General features: G+C 35.5%; 1 protein-coding gene across 11 annotated transcripts in view; it reads left to right on the forward strand.

The window, feature by feature from the left end:
• RAPGEF2 (Rap guanine nucleotide exchange factor 2) overlaps positions 1-15,896 on the forward strand; it is a 652,959-nt gene that overhangs the window by 619,803 nt on the left and 17,260 nt on the right. For 6 of the 11 annotated variants that reach the window (XM_053703785.1, XM_053703786.1, XM_053703787.1 and 3 more), the window contains 10 exons: positions 126-366; positions 1,203-1,586; positions 2,206-2,417; positions 2,945-3,068; positions 3,574-3,597; positions 4,319-4,542; positions 5,176-5,358; positions 10,689-10,886; positions 12,266-12,485; positions 14,411-14,964. In XM_053703785.1, coding sequence (XP_053559760.1) covers positions 126-366; positions 1,203-1,586; positions 2,206-2,417; positions 2,945-3,068; positions 3,574-3,597; positions 4,319-4,542; positions 5,176-5,358; positions 10,689-10,886; positions 12,266-12,485; positions 14,411-14,964 — 2,364 coding nt within the window. The remainder of the gene's footprint in view (positions 1-125; positions 367-1,202; positions 1,587-2,205; positions 2,418-2,944; positions 3,069-3,573; positions 3,598-4,318; positions 4,543-5,175; positions 5,359-10,688; positions 10,887-12,265; positions 12,486-14,410; positions 14,965-15,896) is intronic. The other 5 variants (XM_053703791.1, XM_053703792.1, XM_053703794.1 and 2 more) reach the window with 3 other exon arrangements.

Below are 15,896 nucleotides of genomic sequence, written 5' to 3' on the forward strand. Positions count from 1 at the left end.
TACAAAGTGAGTTTTATAGCTTTTTACGCTTTAAAGTTTTTTTTTTTAATCTAATGACTATTTAGTCATCATTCTGGCTTTTAATCTTTATATAACTTTTCTACATGCATCTGTTTTTCTTCTAGATCTACCTGACCAGGTGTTGCGTGTTTTCAAGGCTGACCAACAGAGCCGTTACATAATGATCAGCAAAGACACTACAGCAAAAGAAGTGGTAATTCAGGCCATCAGAGAGTTTGCGCTGACCGCTGTCGCAGATGCTTACTCCTTATGTGAAGTGTCTGTCACACCTGAAGGTGTAATCAAACAGAGGCGGCTGCCTGATCAGCTCTCTAAGCTGGCAGACAGAATACAGCTTAGTGGAAGGTATGGTCATGGGAAATATTTTATTTAGTGTTATTTTTATACTGAACTAATGACAAATCTGTTTGTATCATATTAATTATAACTCTGTGGTAAAGAACAGCTTTTTTATATTTGTCTCGTAAACATTCCCTTGGTAAAGATACTTAGATGTAGGGGTAGTTTGACTTAAAGGGATATGAAACCAAAATTATTCTTTCATGATTCAGATAGAGCATACAATTTTAAACAACATTCCAATTTACTTATATTATTTAATTTGCATTATTGTTTAGATATCTGTTGTTAAAGAAATAGCAATGCATATGGGTGAGCCTATCACATTGAGGAATCTGTGCAGCCACCAATCAGCAGCTACCGAGCCTATTTAGATATGCTTTTCAACAAAGGATTTCATGAGAATGCAGCAAATAAGATAATAGAAGTACATTGAAAAGTTGTTTAAAATTGAATGTTCTTTCTAAATCATGAAAAATAAAATGGGTTTCATGACCCTTTAACTTTAAAATGCCTAAATTATTTCAGATGATTGTCAAAGATGAAAATAAAAAAACAAATGGTTTTAGCAAAAAAAATTTTTTTTTTTTTATTGTTTTATAAGATAATTACTAATTGAATGGATGGTCAGCACACTACATTGTGGTATGTTAATTAATGGAAATTCTCAAGTGGGAGCTCCGTCACAAAAAAAATCTTAGTTAATCAGCATGAAATAGTTTATTTTCCTAAAACAAATACTTTTGCAGCCATGTCACCTTCTTTTGTTGTAGTTTTTATATTGCCAACAAGTGTCCTCGCATCTTGCTACAGAAGTCATTCTGTTTTCTTTTTAAATTAAGATACTACCTAAAAAATAACATGGAAACAGAAACCCTATGCTCAGATGAAGACGCTCAAGACTTGCTAAGAGAAAGTCAGCTTTCTTTATTGCAGCTAAGCACTATTGAAGTTGCAACTCAGCTCTCCATGAGAAATTTTGAACTGTTCCGTAATATTGAGCCAACAGAATACATCGATGACTTATTTAAACTGAAGTCAAAGACTGGCTGCACCAACCTGAAAAACTTTGAAGAGGTCATAAATCAGGAGACCTTCTGGGTGGCCTCGGAAATCTTAAGGGAAACCAACCAACTGAAGCGGATGAAGATTATCAAGCATTTTATCAAGATTGCACTGCATTGTAGGGAGTGCAAGAATTTCAACTCTATGTTTGCAATCATTAGGTAAGCAAAATACATTTCAACAAACCACATAACTACCTTAGTAACTGTCCAATAGGGGTTATCTTTTGTTTCATACTCCACAAATATAGGAAAATTTGATTTGATTCAAAAAGAGCCTTTTTTACACTTATGAATATTTTAAAAAAAAAGTTTATGGATTGTGTGGTTTGGAATCATATTTGTTGTTGTATTGTGAAATGTATATTTCATAGAATTAGCTGGTTGCTATAACATGTGGAATTCTCTCTGAGCTTTTGCTTTATGGGCATAAACTAGTGATATCACTGAGTTGTACTTATGTGATTGTTCTTGCGTGTAAATGCCCTTTGCTTGCCGTTTTAGCGCTCCCACTATTGGTAGCAGGGGTGGAAAAAGTGACTGGGAAAAAACATTTATAATTTGTTATTAATAAACCTACCTGATTCAGTGGATCATTAACAATGACACACACCCCTCTATTAAATGGCTTAAATCAAAACATTAGAACTTTTAGTCCCACACAGGTAAATTACTTTTAACATTTTAAAATTCAGATTAAATGGGTTATTTTCATATTACATTTGCTTTAATATCAGTAGTATTCCTGGAACACGGCTACATTTTTTCCCTGTCTTTTCAGTGGTTTAAATTTGGCTCCTGTGTCACGACTCCGAACAACATGGGAAAAACTTCCTAGTAAATATGAGAAGCTGTTTCAAGATCTTCAAGACCTTTTTGACCCATCAAGGAACATGGCTAAATATCGCAATGTACTTAATAGCCAGAATCTTCAGCCTCCCATTATCCCCCTTTTTCCAGTTATCAAAAAAGATCTTACATTCCTACATGAAGGTGAGTGCAGACACCAATGTTCCTATTCTTAAATGGATATGTTGATTCAGACAGAGCATACAATTTTTAAAAAAGTTTCCTATTTACTTTCATTATCAAATTTGCTTAGTTCCCATGGTATTCTGTGTTGGAGGGATAACTAGGTAGGTGTCTGGACCATTACATGGCAATAAATACTGCTGCCATCTAGGGCCCTTGCAAATGGATACCAAGAGAACAAAGAACATTTGATAATAGAAGTAAATTAGAATGTTGTTTAAAATGGCATGAAAGAAAAATTTGGGGTTTATGTCCCTTTTAAGGCAGGTTGACAAATTGATGAGCCAGATAGAATACCAAACAGCCAGCAACACATTATTTATGAAACAGAAAAAAAGATGTAGAATCATCTAAACAGAAGCTAGATGGAAAATTATATGAGCCATGGCTCCCTGACTCGGGGGGGATTTTTGCCAAACTTTTGCTTAAACCATCCATTTCTGAAAATACCCACAAACTTAAACCAATAGCCAATGTCTCTTACTCAGGTAATGACTCCAAAGTTGAAGGTTTGGTCAACTTTGAGAAGCTAAGGATGATTGCGAAAGAAATCCGCCATGTCGGTCGAATGGCTTCGGTCAACATGGATCCTGCACTAATGTTTAGAACAAGGTAAGTTTTATTTCTTGGAAAACTTTTTTTTATTTGAAGAACTTTAGACACCAGATTGTATGTGGACATTTGCATTTATGGATATTTTTTTTTGGATTTTAACAGTGCACAAATACACATTTTCACACTACGACAGCATGTCATTAACGCAAATTTAACTGGAGGTTTTATGTTCTTTAATACAAATGATATTTTCTTTCAATACTTGACAGTTGTATGTTTGCATTTGAAAATAAATAATCTAAAATGATAATTGAATTCTCAACACTTATTTTGTGTTTTGGAACAAAAAAAAGATTTTCCCCCCATAATATTACAGCATCTGCTGAGCAGGTGGGGAATGTAGGTACTGTACTGACTGTAGGTCTGCTAGAGATGTGTGTGAGCTTCTAGTATTGCTGGTCTCGAGGTCTAGTCCTTTCTCTCTGAGCTTGTGAACTTTCTTTCTCCCCTTCTCTGTCTCTTCCTGTACCCATGCTTCTTTCTTCATGGCTCTCACTTGTAGGAAGAAGAAGTGGAGAAGTTTAGGGTAAGTTACTTGGTGACCTTATTTCTCACACCTGCCATATTCATTCTGTTCATTTGCATCCATTTCTTTTTCTCTTGCTTTTTGGCTTTTGTTCCCTTTTTTAACCCTCTTGCTGGCAGACTGTTGATATTCTCAACCCATATAGTTTTATATTTTTTTATTTTTCCATGCAAGAAGATGAATAATAACGTAATCATCATTTCTTTGTATCACTGTCATACAAACCAGTAAATATATGTATAATTCATTTATAAAATATGAAAATGATTACTTAAATGGATTCATACAAATATATATAGTGCTAAAAAAATATATAAATGATGAAATGGGATAGGTTGGATGAAAAAAGGAATAAAAACTGCAATTTCTCTGACATATTCAGAATTTGTCTCCATCCTCATTGATAACCGTTATTGATCCATTTCGCCCTAAGACCACATGTTGCATGATGAACAGTAGTGTCCGTTTCATTTACTAACTGGCTATCTTACTTACAAAAGAACATTCACAGTCAACAGCATAATTTGCATTTTCAAGCTGCTAGCAACAACATTATGCGTGAAATTTTTAAGCCTTGCATTTACAGTAGTTTGATTTTGCTCCATTTTTATTTTTTATTTTTCTTAATTGATTTTGCCTATGATAATGATTCATTTTTGCAGACTTGTATTGATACCCAATTTTCATTCTTTTTTTTTTCTGCTTTGTTTCTTTTTATCAGATCACTTAGTCAAGGCAGTACCAATGCAACAGTTCTTGATGTAGCCCAGACTGGAGGGCACAAAAAGCGCGTACGTCGTAGTTCTTTCTTAAATGCAAAAAAATTGTATGAAGATGCCCAGATGGCTCGTAAAGTAAAGCAGTACTTGTCAGATCTGGATCTTGAAATGGATGAAGAAAATCTTCAGACGCTATCTCTGCAGTGTGAGCCAGCAACAAATACATGTAAGCTCAGATTTACCTTCTTCTGAATAGTTTGGGGATAAAAAAAAAACTGTGTTGCAATTCACTAGCGTTGCAGTTAATGCATTCATTTTTTAGCCAGTCCGAAATGAACTGATATGCAGTGTTTGTTCATTTTTTAAACATAGCTCTTCACCTCTCCATATTTTAGCTATTTGCTAGTTCCTTTAAAAGGAACATTGTACTATGTAAAAAAAAATCTTATTTAATGTGCACCTAGTGAACCATTCTACCTGTTGGAGTGTGTTGAAATATTTACATATAGTTCATTTACCTTTTTTTCATTTGGAATAGCTGCTTTTGCCTGTTGAAACAGTCACCTATACTGAAAATTTCAATAATTCAGTATTGACTATAGAAAAATTTGTAAACACAAAGCAGCAGCAGACATGAACCTCCTAGTAAATGGTTAGAGAGCCTCCAGCCCGTTTGAAAGGGTCTTCTTGCAGAAACTTTGAATAAATTAACTCTTATCAGCTTCTTGACTTCCTGTTGATCTTTGCCATATCAGGTTTTTCCCCCTTAGATGTTACCTAATAAATAAAGAAAATTGTATTTACATCTGTACATGTAACAATGTTGTAATTGGGGTTTGGGAATGCTTTTTGTTTCTAGTGCCAAAAAATCCATGTGAGAAGAGATCAGGTAAACCAGACACATCACCAGTTACACCAAGGGCAGCTACACAACAGAAACAGCAGCAGCAAATAGCTAAGGCGAATCAGGCATTACAAGTGCCTGCAGTATCGCTATACCCATCTCGGAAGAAAGTGCCAGTTAAAGATCTACCACCTTTTGGTAAGTCCACATGAAATGGCACACAGCTACTTATATGTTAGAGAAATGAGCTTGAAGACATTTCTTCAGTGTCCCTCTTGCAGATATGATTGCATGTGTGTCAACCTACTTAGCACTGCTTATATATATATGTTTGTCTGCTAAACCAGCTGTTTGCTTTGAAAACAAAAATAGTTTGTACATTCTTATAAGATTGTTACCTATATCAAGGTATATTAAAGGGCCATAATACCCAAATGTTTAAACACTTGAAAGTGATGCAGCATAGCTGTAAAAAGCTGACTAGAAAATATCACCTGAGCATCTCTATGTAAGAAAGGAAGATATTTTACCTCAAAAGTTTCTCAGTAGCCACATCCTATTGTAAAGGACTAAGCAGCAAATCAGTATGTCTGTCCCGGGACAGCGGAAGGAGCGAGCGTTCGTGCACACTTATCTTATTTCCCTATTCAGTGTAAGGAAGTTTGCAATGAAATCTCATGAGAGTTAAGTGAAATCTCATGAGATCACAGTAAAAGAGTTCATGACCTCAGCACTGTTGATGCTGACTGGCTGCTGTTCATTTCTTCATTTTTTTTTTTTTTTTTTTACCTGCAGCTGGAAGCAGCTGAGTATAACTTTTTACACAGAACTTACTCTGCTGAGCTGAGGAAATTGTGAGGTAAAATATCTTCCTTTTTTACATAGAAATGCTCAGGTGATATTTTCCTGTCAGCTTTTCACAGTTATACTGCATCAGTTTCAAGTGATTTAGCATATGAGTATTATGTCCCTTTAAGTTTTATTATATTAGAAATGTGGTTATTTTTAATTTCTTTCATAAGGTGGTGAGAGTCAATGAGCTATAGGAGGAAGGAAAAAAACACCCAATGCAACAAGAGCTTTAATCCATCCCACTTCCTGATTCCCCTTAGTCTTCACTGGAGAATGTGGGAATAGGAGGTGCTTTAGACTTCTTCGTGGAAAGGGGTTCTTAAACTGCTATGAGGCTCGTTATCCCCCTCAGAGGCCTGAGAAAAGGTCAGAGGGATGTGGAGGAGTACCATAGGCAGTGATAGTAATTCTTCTGAGGGAGTTTTTCACTAGCCTGCAGCAGATGTCGCTTGGACTGGTCCTGCAGCCTCATCTTGTTGGCTTCATCGGGGTACCTGATATGCAAGATCTAGAGTTAGTGACAGCTAACTTAGATGGGCTCTTCTACTGGATGCAGCTGGGTAAGTTCAGTAGAGTGAGTGTTACACAGGTTTGTATGTAACTTACACTCACACAGCAGGTACATTAGTTATTGTATATCAAAGCCAGGGAACACACACACTACTTTTATTACGTACAGACATGAAACGACATCTATAGTTTTCTGTTTAGTAAAGTAAACATGTTTGGGTTATTACTGGTGGGAGCCTTTAATCAGAGTAAATGGCACTGTGCAGCTCCATGTTCGCTTTATTTTTTCTACGCTGCTTTTAAGAGGATAACGCTACCTTTTTTTATACTTTTTAAAGTGCAGCATTTATAAGGGGCTAATGCTACTGCTTTACTGCACAGCTCAGTTTTTCCAATATCGAATTGAAGTGATAACGCTGTTAGGGGGACACAGTTTTCATGACGCTATACAATGCAGCGCTACGGGCTTGCACACTTTTGTGGCTTAGCAATCCTGCTTCACTCTCCTTCCGCACTATTGACGGTGGCCATTACTGGATGCGTACTCCGTGCTGGTTCTCTGGAGAGGCTTTTTGTCTTAGGGGTTAAGTACAAACATTTCAAGAGCTTGATTTGAATCATTTTCCTCTGCCATTTGCATTGATTGTTTGATCTTTACAAGGCTTATATTAGCCTCTGTTAAGAATTTCCACACAGTATTGTATTCAGTGTGTATTGAGTATACATGCATTCTAGGTAAAGTATAAGAAAATATATAATATCAGTATACTTGTTTATATATTTTCTGCATATCTGTTAATATTTATGCTCATCTGTTACTGACAAATGTGTGTGTATTTCACTGTTCTGTTTCTGTCTCTTTCTATGTAGGTTATGGAGCAGGCTGGAACTGTCCCCTCTCTTTGTATTCATTCTGACCCTTTAGAGATGAGATTTGTATTTAAATAAAAAAATAATAAAAATTGCCATCTCAGACTGAGTGTGCTTTGCAACTTGTGGCTGCCTGTCTTTTTATGCAACAATTTGCTGGTTGTGTTGACAGTTTTACCAACTTTAAATAAGTTTGTCACCCCGTACCCTCACAAGGGTAGTGTCCCTCTCCCTTGCATCATAAGAGTTAAGATGAATTAATCTTATGGCTATAAGATTTATCTTCTTTCTCCTATTTTAGGGGTGTTGAGGGTTATGCCTTAATTTTGCACAAGATTCTCCTGCCAGATCCCTTTACTGGACCGCTTAAAAGGTGTTACAGCTTCCTAGTAGTGTGACAGATACTGACTTGGATTCTTCAGTAAAGGGTTGACTCTGGGTGTCCAGGAGTCTTTTTCCTCTGAGTCAAACAACTGGATTTATTGTTTAATCTGACAGCTAAACCTACAGCAATCTCTCCAGTATCAGTCCCCATTTCAGGGGGGATTTCCAAGGAATGGAACACACCTGGTATTACATTTATTCCTTCTTCAAAGTTAAAAAAGAGGTTTCCAGTGCCCGTCAATTGGACTGTGGTTTGGGGTGTCGATTTCCAAAGTAGATGAAGCATTTTGCTACACTGGCGGATAGATCTACTATTCCTTTGAGGGACAGCACGTTCATCAAGGAGCCTATGGACTAGAATTTGAAGGCCTAGCATAAAAACAAAAAACACCTTTTTTTTGCTGGCAGGGTTTTAATTCACTCCTGCAATGAGGTTGCCTGTGTGGCTGGAGCAGTTGCTCTTTGGTGTGTCTCTTTATTGTGTCTGAAGAGTTTTCTTTAGCAGAAATTTTAGATAATTTAAAGCTAATTACAATGGTGAATTCCTTTTATTTTGAAGCAATTATTAATATTATTTGGTTGCATACTAAGAATGCTTTTTTGGCGGTGCTAGCTAGGAGAGCCTTATGGTTGCAGTCCTGGTCTACAGATATGGTGTTAAAGAGTAGTCTGTTATTTCTTCCTTTTTTAGGATAGGTTATACTAGGTCCAGGATTAGACACCATTCTGTCTTAGTTTTCATCGGGTCATGGCGGTCCTGAGAAATCGCTTTAACTTATTTCCACAGATTGTCTCTTCTCTGAATCTTAATCAGGAGATGGCCGTTCCTTCATTGTGTCCTTCAACATCATTTGGATGTAGGTAGGGTTTTAATTTTTATTACAAAGAAGCTATAGAAGTCTTTCACTTTGTTTCTCCATTTTTCCGGTTTTCTTAGAGGTCAAAAGACTACTGCAGTTTTTTTGGCTTCTTGGATAAACCAAATATTTATTTGAACAATTTGGGAAGCCTGCTGCTTGGCCCTCCCTTTTGGCCCTCCCTTTATATTTTTATGAGATTTTTTTTATTTGTTGTTTTTGCCTTTTCAGAGGCTATGTTGGCAGGCAGGTTCTCCAGGACACAGTGTCTGGTCAATGATGTGCCTGCCTCTTTTTCCTTTTTTGCCCCACTCTTTTTATGGTATCATGGATTCCACATTTTGGGTAGGAGATCCCGCATGTCATGGACTCACACCACCTTATGAAAGAAAACTAAAGTTATGGTTACCTGATAAATCAATTTCTTTCATGGTGGTGAGAGTCAAGGAGGCCCCCGTAATATTGTTGAAGCATATCAATTGATGGTTCTAACATGCACCTCATTTACTGGTTTTCTCCTTTTGAGTGGCTATACAGTAGACTGAATGGATTCGAAAAAGTAGGAGGGATTATAGATCTTTTGGGTTGGGTGTTTTTTTTCCTGCCTCCTGGTATAGTAGAGTTTAATCCCATATATCATGTTTGTAAAAGAAATTAATTTATCAGGTAATCATAAATTTTGTTATTTGTATTAGTACAAAATAATATATATAGTGCTGTGCTAATATTTTGTACAGTACTTACATTTCTGCCCTTCCTTTTAACTATTAAAAAAAATCCTTAAAGGGTAATTAAAGTGCAAAAATAAAATGGTCTATTTTATTTTGGAGAATTTTATTTTTAAGAGAAAATCTTGCCCAGGTAAAATGCATTGCCTTTCTTGAGAAGTACACGGTGAGTGAGCACATACATTATTAGATATCTTCCAATTGCCTTATTTCTCTAATTATATATATTTTTTTCTTTAACATATCTTGTTAAAATAATGATAAACCCAAGCATATAACAAACGCTAGGATTTACCATCACTTAAAATAAATATTAGCTTCAGTCATCGTTTTGTAAAAAACTATGTTAAACTCACCCTATCTGTAAGGTAAGTAGATCGCTAAGTCTGTGTCTCTGGCCGCCCACGGCACAGCGCTTTCTTCAATGAGGATACGTTTCTACCTCTAAACCAATGGCCGTTCGTATCAACTGACATCCTAGCATGGCTATTGGTCTAGAGGTGGAAACATCACCTCATTGGAGAAAGCGCTGTGCCGCGGGCAGAGTTAGCGATCTACTTTCCTTACAGAGAGGGTGAGTTTAACATCGTTTTTTACGAAATGATGACTGAAGCTGTTTATTTTTAGTGATGGTAAATCCTAGTGTTTGTTATAGGCTTGGGTTTACCATCACTTTAAAGAACACGCAAAAGCTTTTCCATTGTCAATAAAATTGAATAGAGAGGTATTTTATCTGTGGCATATTTGTGTTTTATTAATTATAATTATAAATATTCCACTGGTGAGTTCCAATTTAAAGGGACAGTCAAGTCCAAAAAAAACTTTCATTTTTCAAATAGGGCATGTAATTTTAATCAACTTTCCAATTTACTTTTATCAACAATTTTGCTTTGTTCTCTTGGTATTCTAGTTGAAAGCAAACCTAGGAAGGCTCATATGATAATTTCTAAGCCCTTGAAGATTGCCTCTATTTTATTTACTTTTCATAGCAGGGGAGAGAAAGCTCATGTAGGCCATATAGATAGCATTGTGATCACGCTCGTGGCTAGTGGCAGACACTGCACTAATTGGCTAAAATGCAAGTCAATAGATAACTAAAAGTCATGTGATTAGGGGAGGTCAGAAGATGCTTAGATTCAAGTTAGTCACAGAAGTAAAAAGTGTATTAATATAACTGTGTTGGTTTTGCAAAACTGGGGAATGGGTAATAAAGGGATTATCTATCTTTTTAAACAACAAAAATTCTGGTGTTGACTGTCCCTTTAAGAAAAAGAAGTAAGAAAATAGCACTATTACTATATGAGCTGTACATTTTGTTTCACCTTAGGCATCATAACTTATTTATCATATGAGCACATATCTCCTCTTAAAGGCATCAACTCTCCGCAAGCTTTAAAGAAAATCCTCTCATTATCGGAAGAAGGTAGTTTGGAAAGACACAAAAAACAAGCAGAAGACACTATATCAAATGCATCATCACAACTTTCTTCTCCTCCAACATCCCCGCAGAGCTCTCCGAGAAAAGGTACAATGTTGAATAAACTGCTTGAGTAATTGAGCTTGTTAATTGTTAGACTGTTAGGCCTCAGTATAAAGTCAACTATAAGATTCTATATATGTACATTATTTTACACATCTTTTGAAGCATTTGGCAATAAGCCCCTTTATCACCTGCTGGTCACAACACACACGATGTGTACAAATACAGAATTTATAGCATAAACTTTATGCCGAAGTTGTATAGTCAAAAATGTTTTACCTCTGTGTTTTCAAATCACAAATATATTTATTTTGTAGTATTTTTATGGGACAAACATTTTACAAAAAAATAAATCATTAGCGGGTGGTTGGTAGTTTTAGCTATATCATCTTTATAATTTTTAAAGGAACAGTCTAGGCCAAAATAAACTTTCATGATTAAGATAGAGCATGTAATTTTAAACAATTTTCCAATTTACTTTTATCACCAATTTTGCTTTGTTCTCTTGGTATTCTTAGTTGAAAGCTTAACCTAGGAGGTTCATATGCTAATTTCTTAGACCTTGAAGGCCACCTCTTTCAGATTGCATTTTAACATTTTTTCACCACTAGAGGGTGTTAGTTCACGTATTTCATATAGATAACACTGTGCTTGTGCACGTGAAGTTATCTGTGAGCAGGCATTGATTGGCTAGACTGCAAGTCTGTCAAAAGAACTGAAACAAGGGGCAGTTTGCAGAGGCTTAGATACAAGATAATCACAGAGGTTAAAAGTATATTATTGTAACTGTGTTGGTTATGCAAAACTGGGGAATGGGTAATAAAGGGATTATCTATCTTTTAAAGCAATAAAAATTCTGGTGTAGACTGTCCCTTTAAGTTTCATTAGGCAGTTAAAGGGACAGTCTAGTATAAATTAAACTTTCATTATTCAGATAGGACTTTTAATTTTAATCAACTTTCCAATTTACTTTTATTATCAAATTTGCTTTTTTTCTCTTGGTATTCTTAGTTTAAAGTAAACATAGGTAGGCTCATATGCTAATTTCTAAGCCTTTGAGGGCTGCCTCTTATCACATGCTTTTTAAATCTCTTTTCAGCACAAAGAGACAGAAAGTACACGTGGGCTATATAGATAACACTGTGTTCAGGCACAGGGGGTTATTTAAGATCTAGCACAATACAATGCTAAATTTAAGACAATAGATGATAAACAGTCACAGTCATGTGATCAGGGGGCTGGAAGAAGGTTCCTAGATACAAGGTAATCACAAAGGTAAAAAGTATATTAATATAACTAGGTTGGTTATGCAAAACTGGGGAATGGGTAATAAAGGGATTATCTATCTTTTAAAACAATAACAATTCTATGGTAGACTGTCCCTTTAATGATGATCATTTTTGTGTTTTTATTTTCTCCTGTAGGTTATACACTGGCAGCTAGTGGCACTATAGATAATTTCTCAGACTCTGGACACAGTGAAATTTCTTCCCGTTCTAGTATAGTCAGTAATTCTTCCTTTGACTGTGTACACCTGCATGATGATAGGCGGCAAAGGCATTCGGTTAGCATTGTAGAGACTAACCTCGGTGTCGTAAGGATGGATAGAAGAGCCACGCTGGAATCGGAACATTGCTGCTTAGGGTAAGTAGGGATCCGCTCTGTTTTTATGTGACATTTTATCTAGGATGGTGCTAATGAAGAATGGAGCAAACAAGTCTCCAGGCCTTGTCAAAAACATTTTGGTTAACAAGTGTCTCAACGTAGTTTGACAAGTAGAGTATCCTGAAATCCAGACCTCTTAGAGGGGCCTCTGATCATGTGTAAGAACAGGCAATTATTTCTGGTAATTATTATGTAGCAAGATTTCATAATAGTACTTACAATTAATAAAATTACCTTTGTTCACATCAAGTTTTTGTTGAAAAACACCTCATGTTTTGTACTCTACCGCCATCTAGTGGACACTCCAATATTAAATATTAAAATACGGCACAATACATAATCAACTTATTTCTAAACTTTTTTTAAACTCTAACAATGAATATTATATGTTAGTGTTATGCATAGCTTATTTTATAATCTTTATTCACACCCTTTTGCCACATCTCATCTAGAGTAACGATCAAAAACATCTCTCAACTGACTTAGACATTGTTTAACCTGAAACTGTAATTTTACAGCTATTACACTGATTTTGTTAATTCAGGCTTTCATTTTCTTTGCCATTCACTAACATGATTTTCTACATGAATATGTGATTAGGAAGATTGCATCATTTGTATCATATGTTAAATATCCATTGATATGCTATGTTCAACAAGAACTAAATCATAAGGAATCAATTCAAATGAGTATAGTTAGCATTATATAACCAGTAGAGGGTCATTTATTATTACCAAATTCAAGTCTAATATATATTTTAAAAACATAACCAATTGCCTTCTGTTCTTCTTCCTTTCTTGTTAAATCTTCTGTGTTTATCCTTTTCATTTAGATTCATAGTATAAATTTATCTCCCCAAATATCTGATACTTATATTATAAAAAAAAACTGCTTCCTTAGTCACTAGGTTTTATGTTAAGAAATTGACTGCATGGTAACAGGAATGGGGAGCTATCTGGTATTTTAAAACGCCAAAGAATACTCTTTCCATGTCATTGAAAATCTAATGAATATTGAAGCTGAGTTAGGATCGTCCATCAATTTCTCAATAAATCCAATTTTGTAATACCACATCCCAAACACATTATCTATACAGCAGTTTAAAGGGACGCTGAAATCAAAATTTTATTTTCATGATTCATACAGAGCACACACAGTTAAAAAAACTTTCCAGTTCACTTCCATTATCAAAATATGCACAATCTTTTCATATGCACACTGTCTGAGGCACTGACTCTAATGAGAATGGAATAAAGATTCACAGTATATACATATAAACATTCTGTGATTGGCTGATGACTATCACATGATACAGGGGGAAGGAAAATTGCTGTAACTTTGAAATTTCTCCAAAAAAAAATCTGTCTAATTTGATATTTGGACTAAGTGCTGTTACATTTTCATCCTATTATGCATTTATTGATTATGCAATTTTACTGTATTTTATTGATCCTTTAAAATGTGTATTATTACTTCAAATTCTTTTTCTCAGCCACCTGCCATGAACAATACATTCTAATTAAAGAGATATTCTAAAGCAACCTTTTGCACCCCAGAGAGAAACATAGCTGTAGACTGGTGACACCATACAAACACCCCTTTTAACTGGCTCGCTGGACATGTCCGACTCGAGAGCTGAGATGTATGGCATCTCCCGATGAGACATTAGCTGTGTATTTGCAGGGGTTAAACACATAGACAGGGATGCTGATGCAATGACATTTTCTTTTGCATAATTATATCTGTGATATAATTAACTATTATTTAGCTATTTCATTTAACTAAGTTATGTTAGTAAATGTTATGTTATTTCATTTTCTTAGAGAAGATCATCATAACACAGAGAACTTCAGCTGAGCATGTGTGGATCTGTCATTTACTGTATCTTTTCTTTGTGTTTATAGCTCGTATGCACCTTTGGCAGATGGCCGATGTTTCTATGCTGGTGCCACTGTTTTGTCCTCTCCGAGCATGGAGGAGCTGTCCCAAGACCAAGGGGACAGAGCATCTCTGGATGCAGCAGATAGTGGCCGTGGTAGCTGGACTTCTTGCTCAAGTGGCTCCCATGACAATATACAAACTATACCACATCAGAGAAGCTGGGAGACGCTTCCTTTTGGTCATGTTCATTTTGAGAGCACAGCAGATGGGGCAGGTTATTGGACCTCAGGTAGTCATATGGACCAGGCCATTTTTCCTGACCATAAATTTGGCAGACATAGCCAAGGAAGAGAGGCTTTAGATCAAGCACAGTCCAGAGCAAGCTGGGCATCATCAACAGGTTACTGGGGTGAGGACTCTGAAGGGGACACTGGCACGATTAAAAGAAGAGGTGGAAAGGATGTTGCTCTTGAAGCTGAAACCAACAGCATTACATCTTTATCATCCGAGGAATCCAAATCACTCAGCATTCCCTCTCATATTGCAGTGACGGCGAGTTCTGCTAAAGGTCTTATTGGTAAGAAGTTCTTCTGCATAGTTTTAATTTTGTTTATTTCTTCTTTGCTTATTTGAAACCAAAAAATGAAAAGGATGCACCAAATGCTGGAATTGTTTATAACTGCGTGCATTATTTAAGCAGGGTGTGATACTAGATATGAAAAATCTTCAGACTTGAATCCTATACAAATGTTATACAGAAAATTAGCAACCGTCTAACATGAAAAACATAAACATTTTTTTGTAGAAGCCAATGATAATGTACTAACACATATAGATTAAGGAACAAAGAGTAAATGAATAAATATAATTAGAAAAGCCTACAGTAAAGATCTTAAAGGGACATTATACTCCATTTTCTTTCCTTTATATTTGTTTGTTTTCAATGTAGGTTCTCTACCTTATAAACCAATGTGTTTTTTGTCCTCTACCTAAAGTGGAAGGTGTATTCATTTCAGTCTAAACAGATAATATATTTTTCAGGCTACTCTCATGTAGACATGGTTAGAACATTTTTTAGTGTAATTTTCTTTTAGTAATATTGTATTTGCAGCTTGGGACATTTTACTAAAATAATTGACATACCCCAAACCCAGTCATATAGAAATTACCCAGTCATAAGAAATTACCCAGTCATATAGAAATTACCCAGTCATATAGAAATTACCCAGTCATATAGAAATTACCCAGTCATATAGAAATTACCCAGTCATAAGAAATTACCCAGTCATAAGAAATTACCCAGTCATATAGAAATTACCCAGTCATATAGAAATTACCCAGTCATATAGAAATTACCCAGTCATATAGAAATTACCCAGTCATATAGAAATTACCCAGTCATATAGAAATTACTTTTTTTTAAATATATTGAATACACTTTTGCAGGGAGATATTTTTTTAAAAAAATATAAATTTATATATCTACGAATGTATCATAAAATTGTAAGC

Source organism: Bombina bombina, chromosome 2 (assembly GCF_027579735.1).
Source record: "Bombina bombina isolate aBomBom1 chromosome 2, aBomBom1.pri, whole genome shotgun sequence".
NCBI classification, from domain to species: domain Eukaryota; kingdom Metazoa; phylum Chordata; class Amphibia; order Anura; family Bombinatoridae; genus Bombina; species Bombina bombina.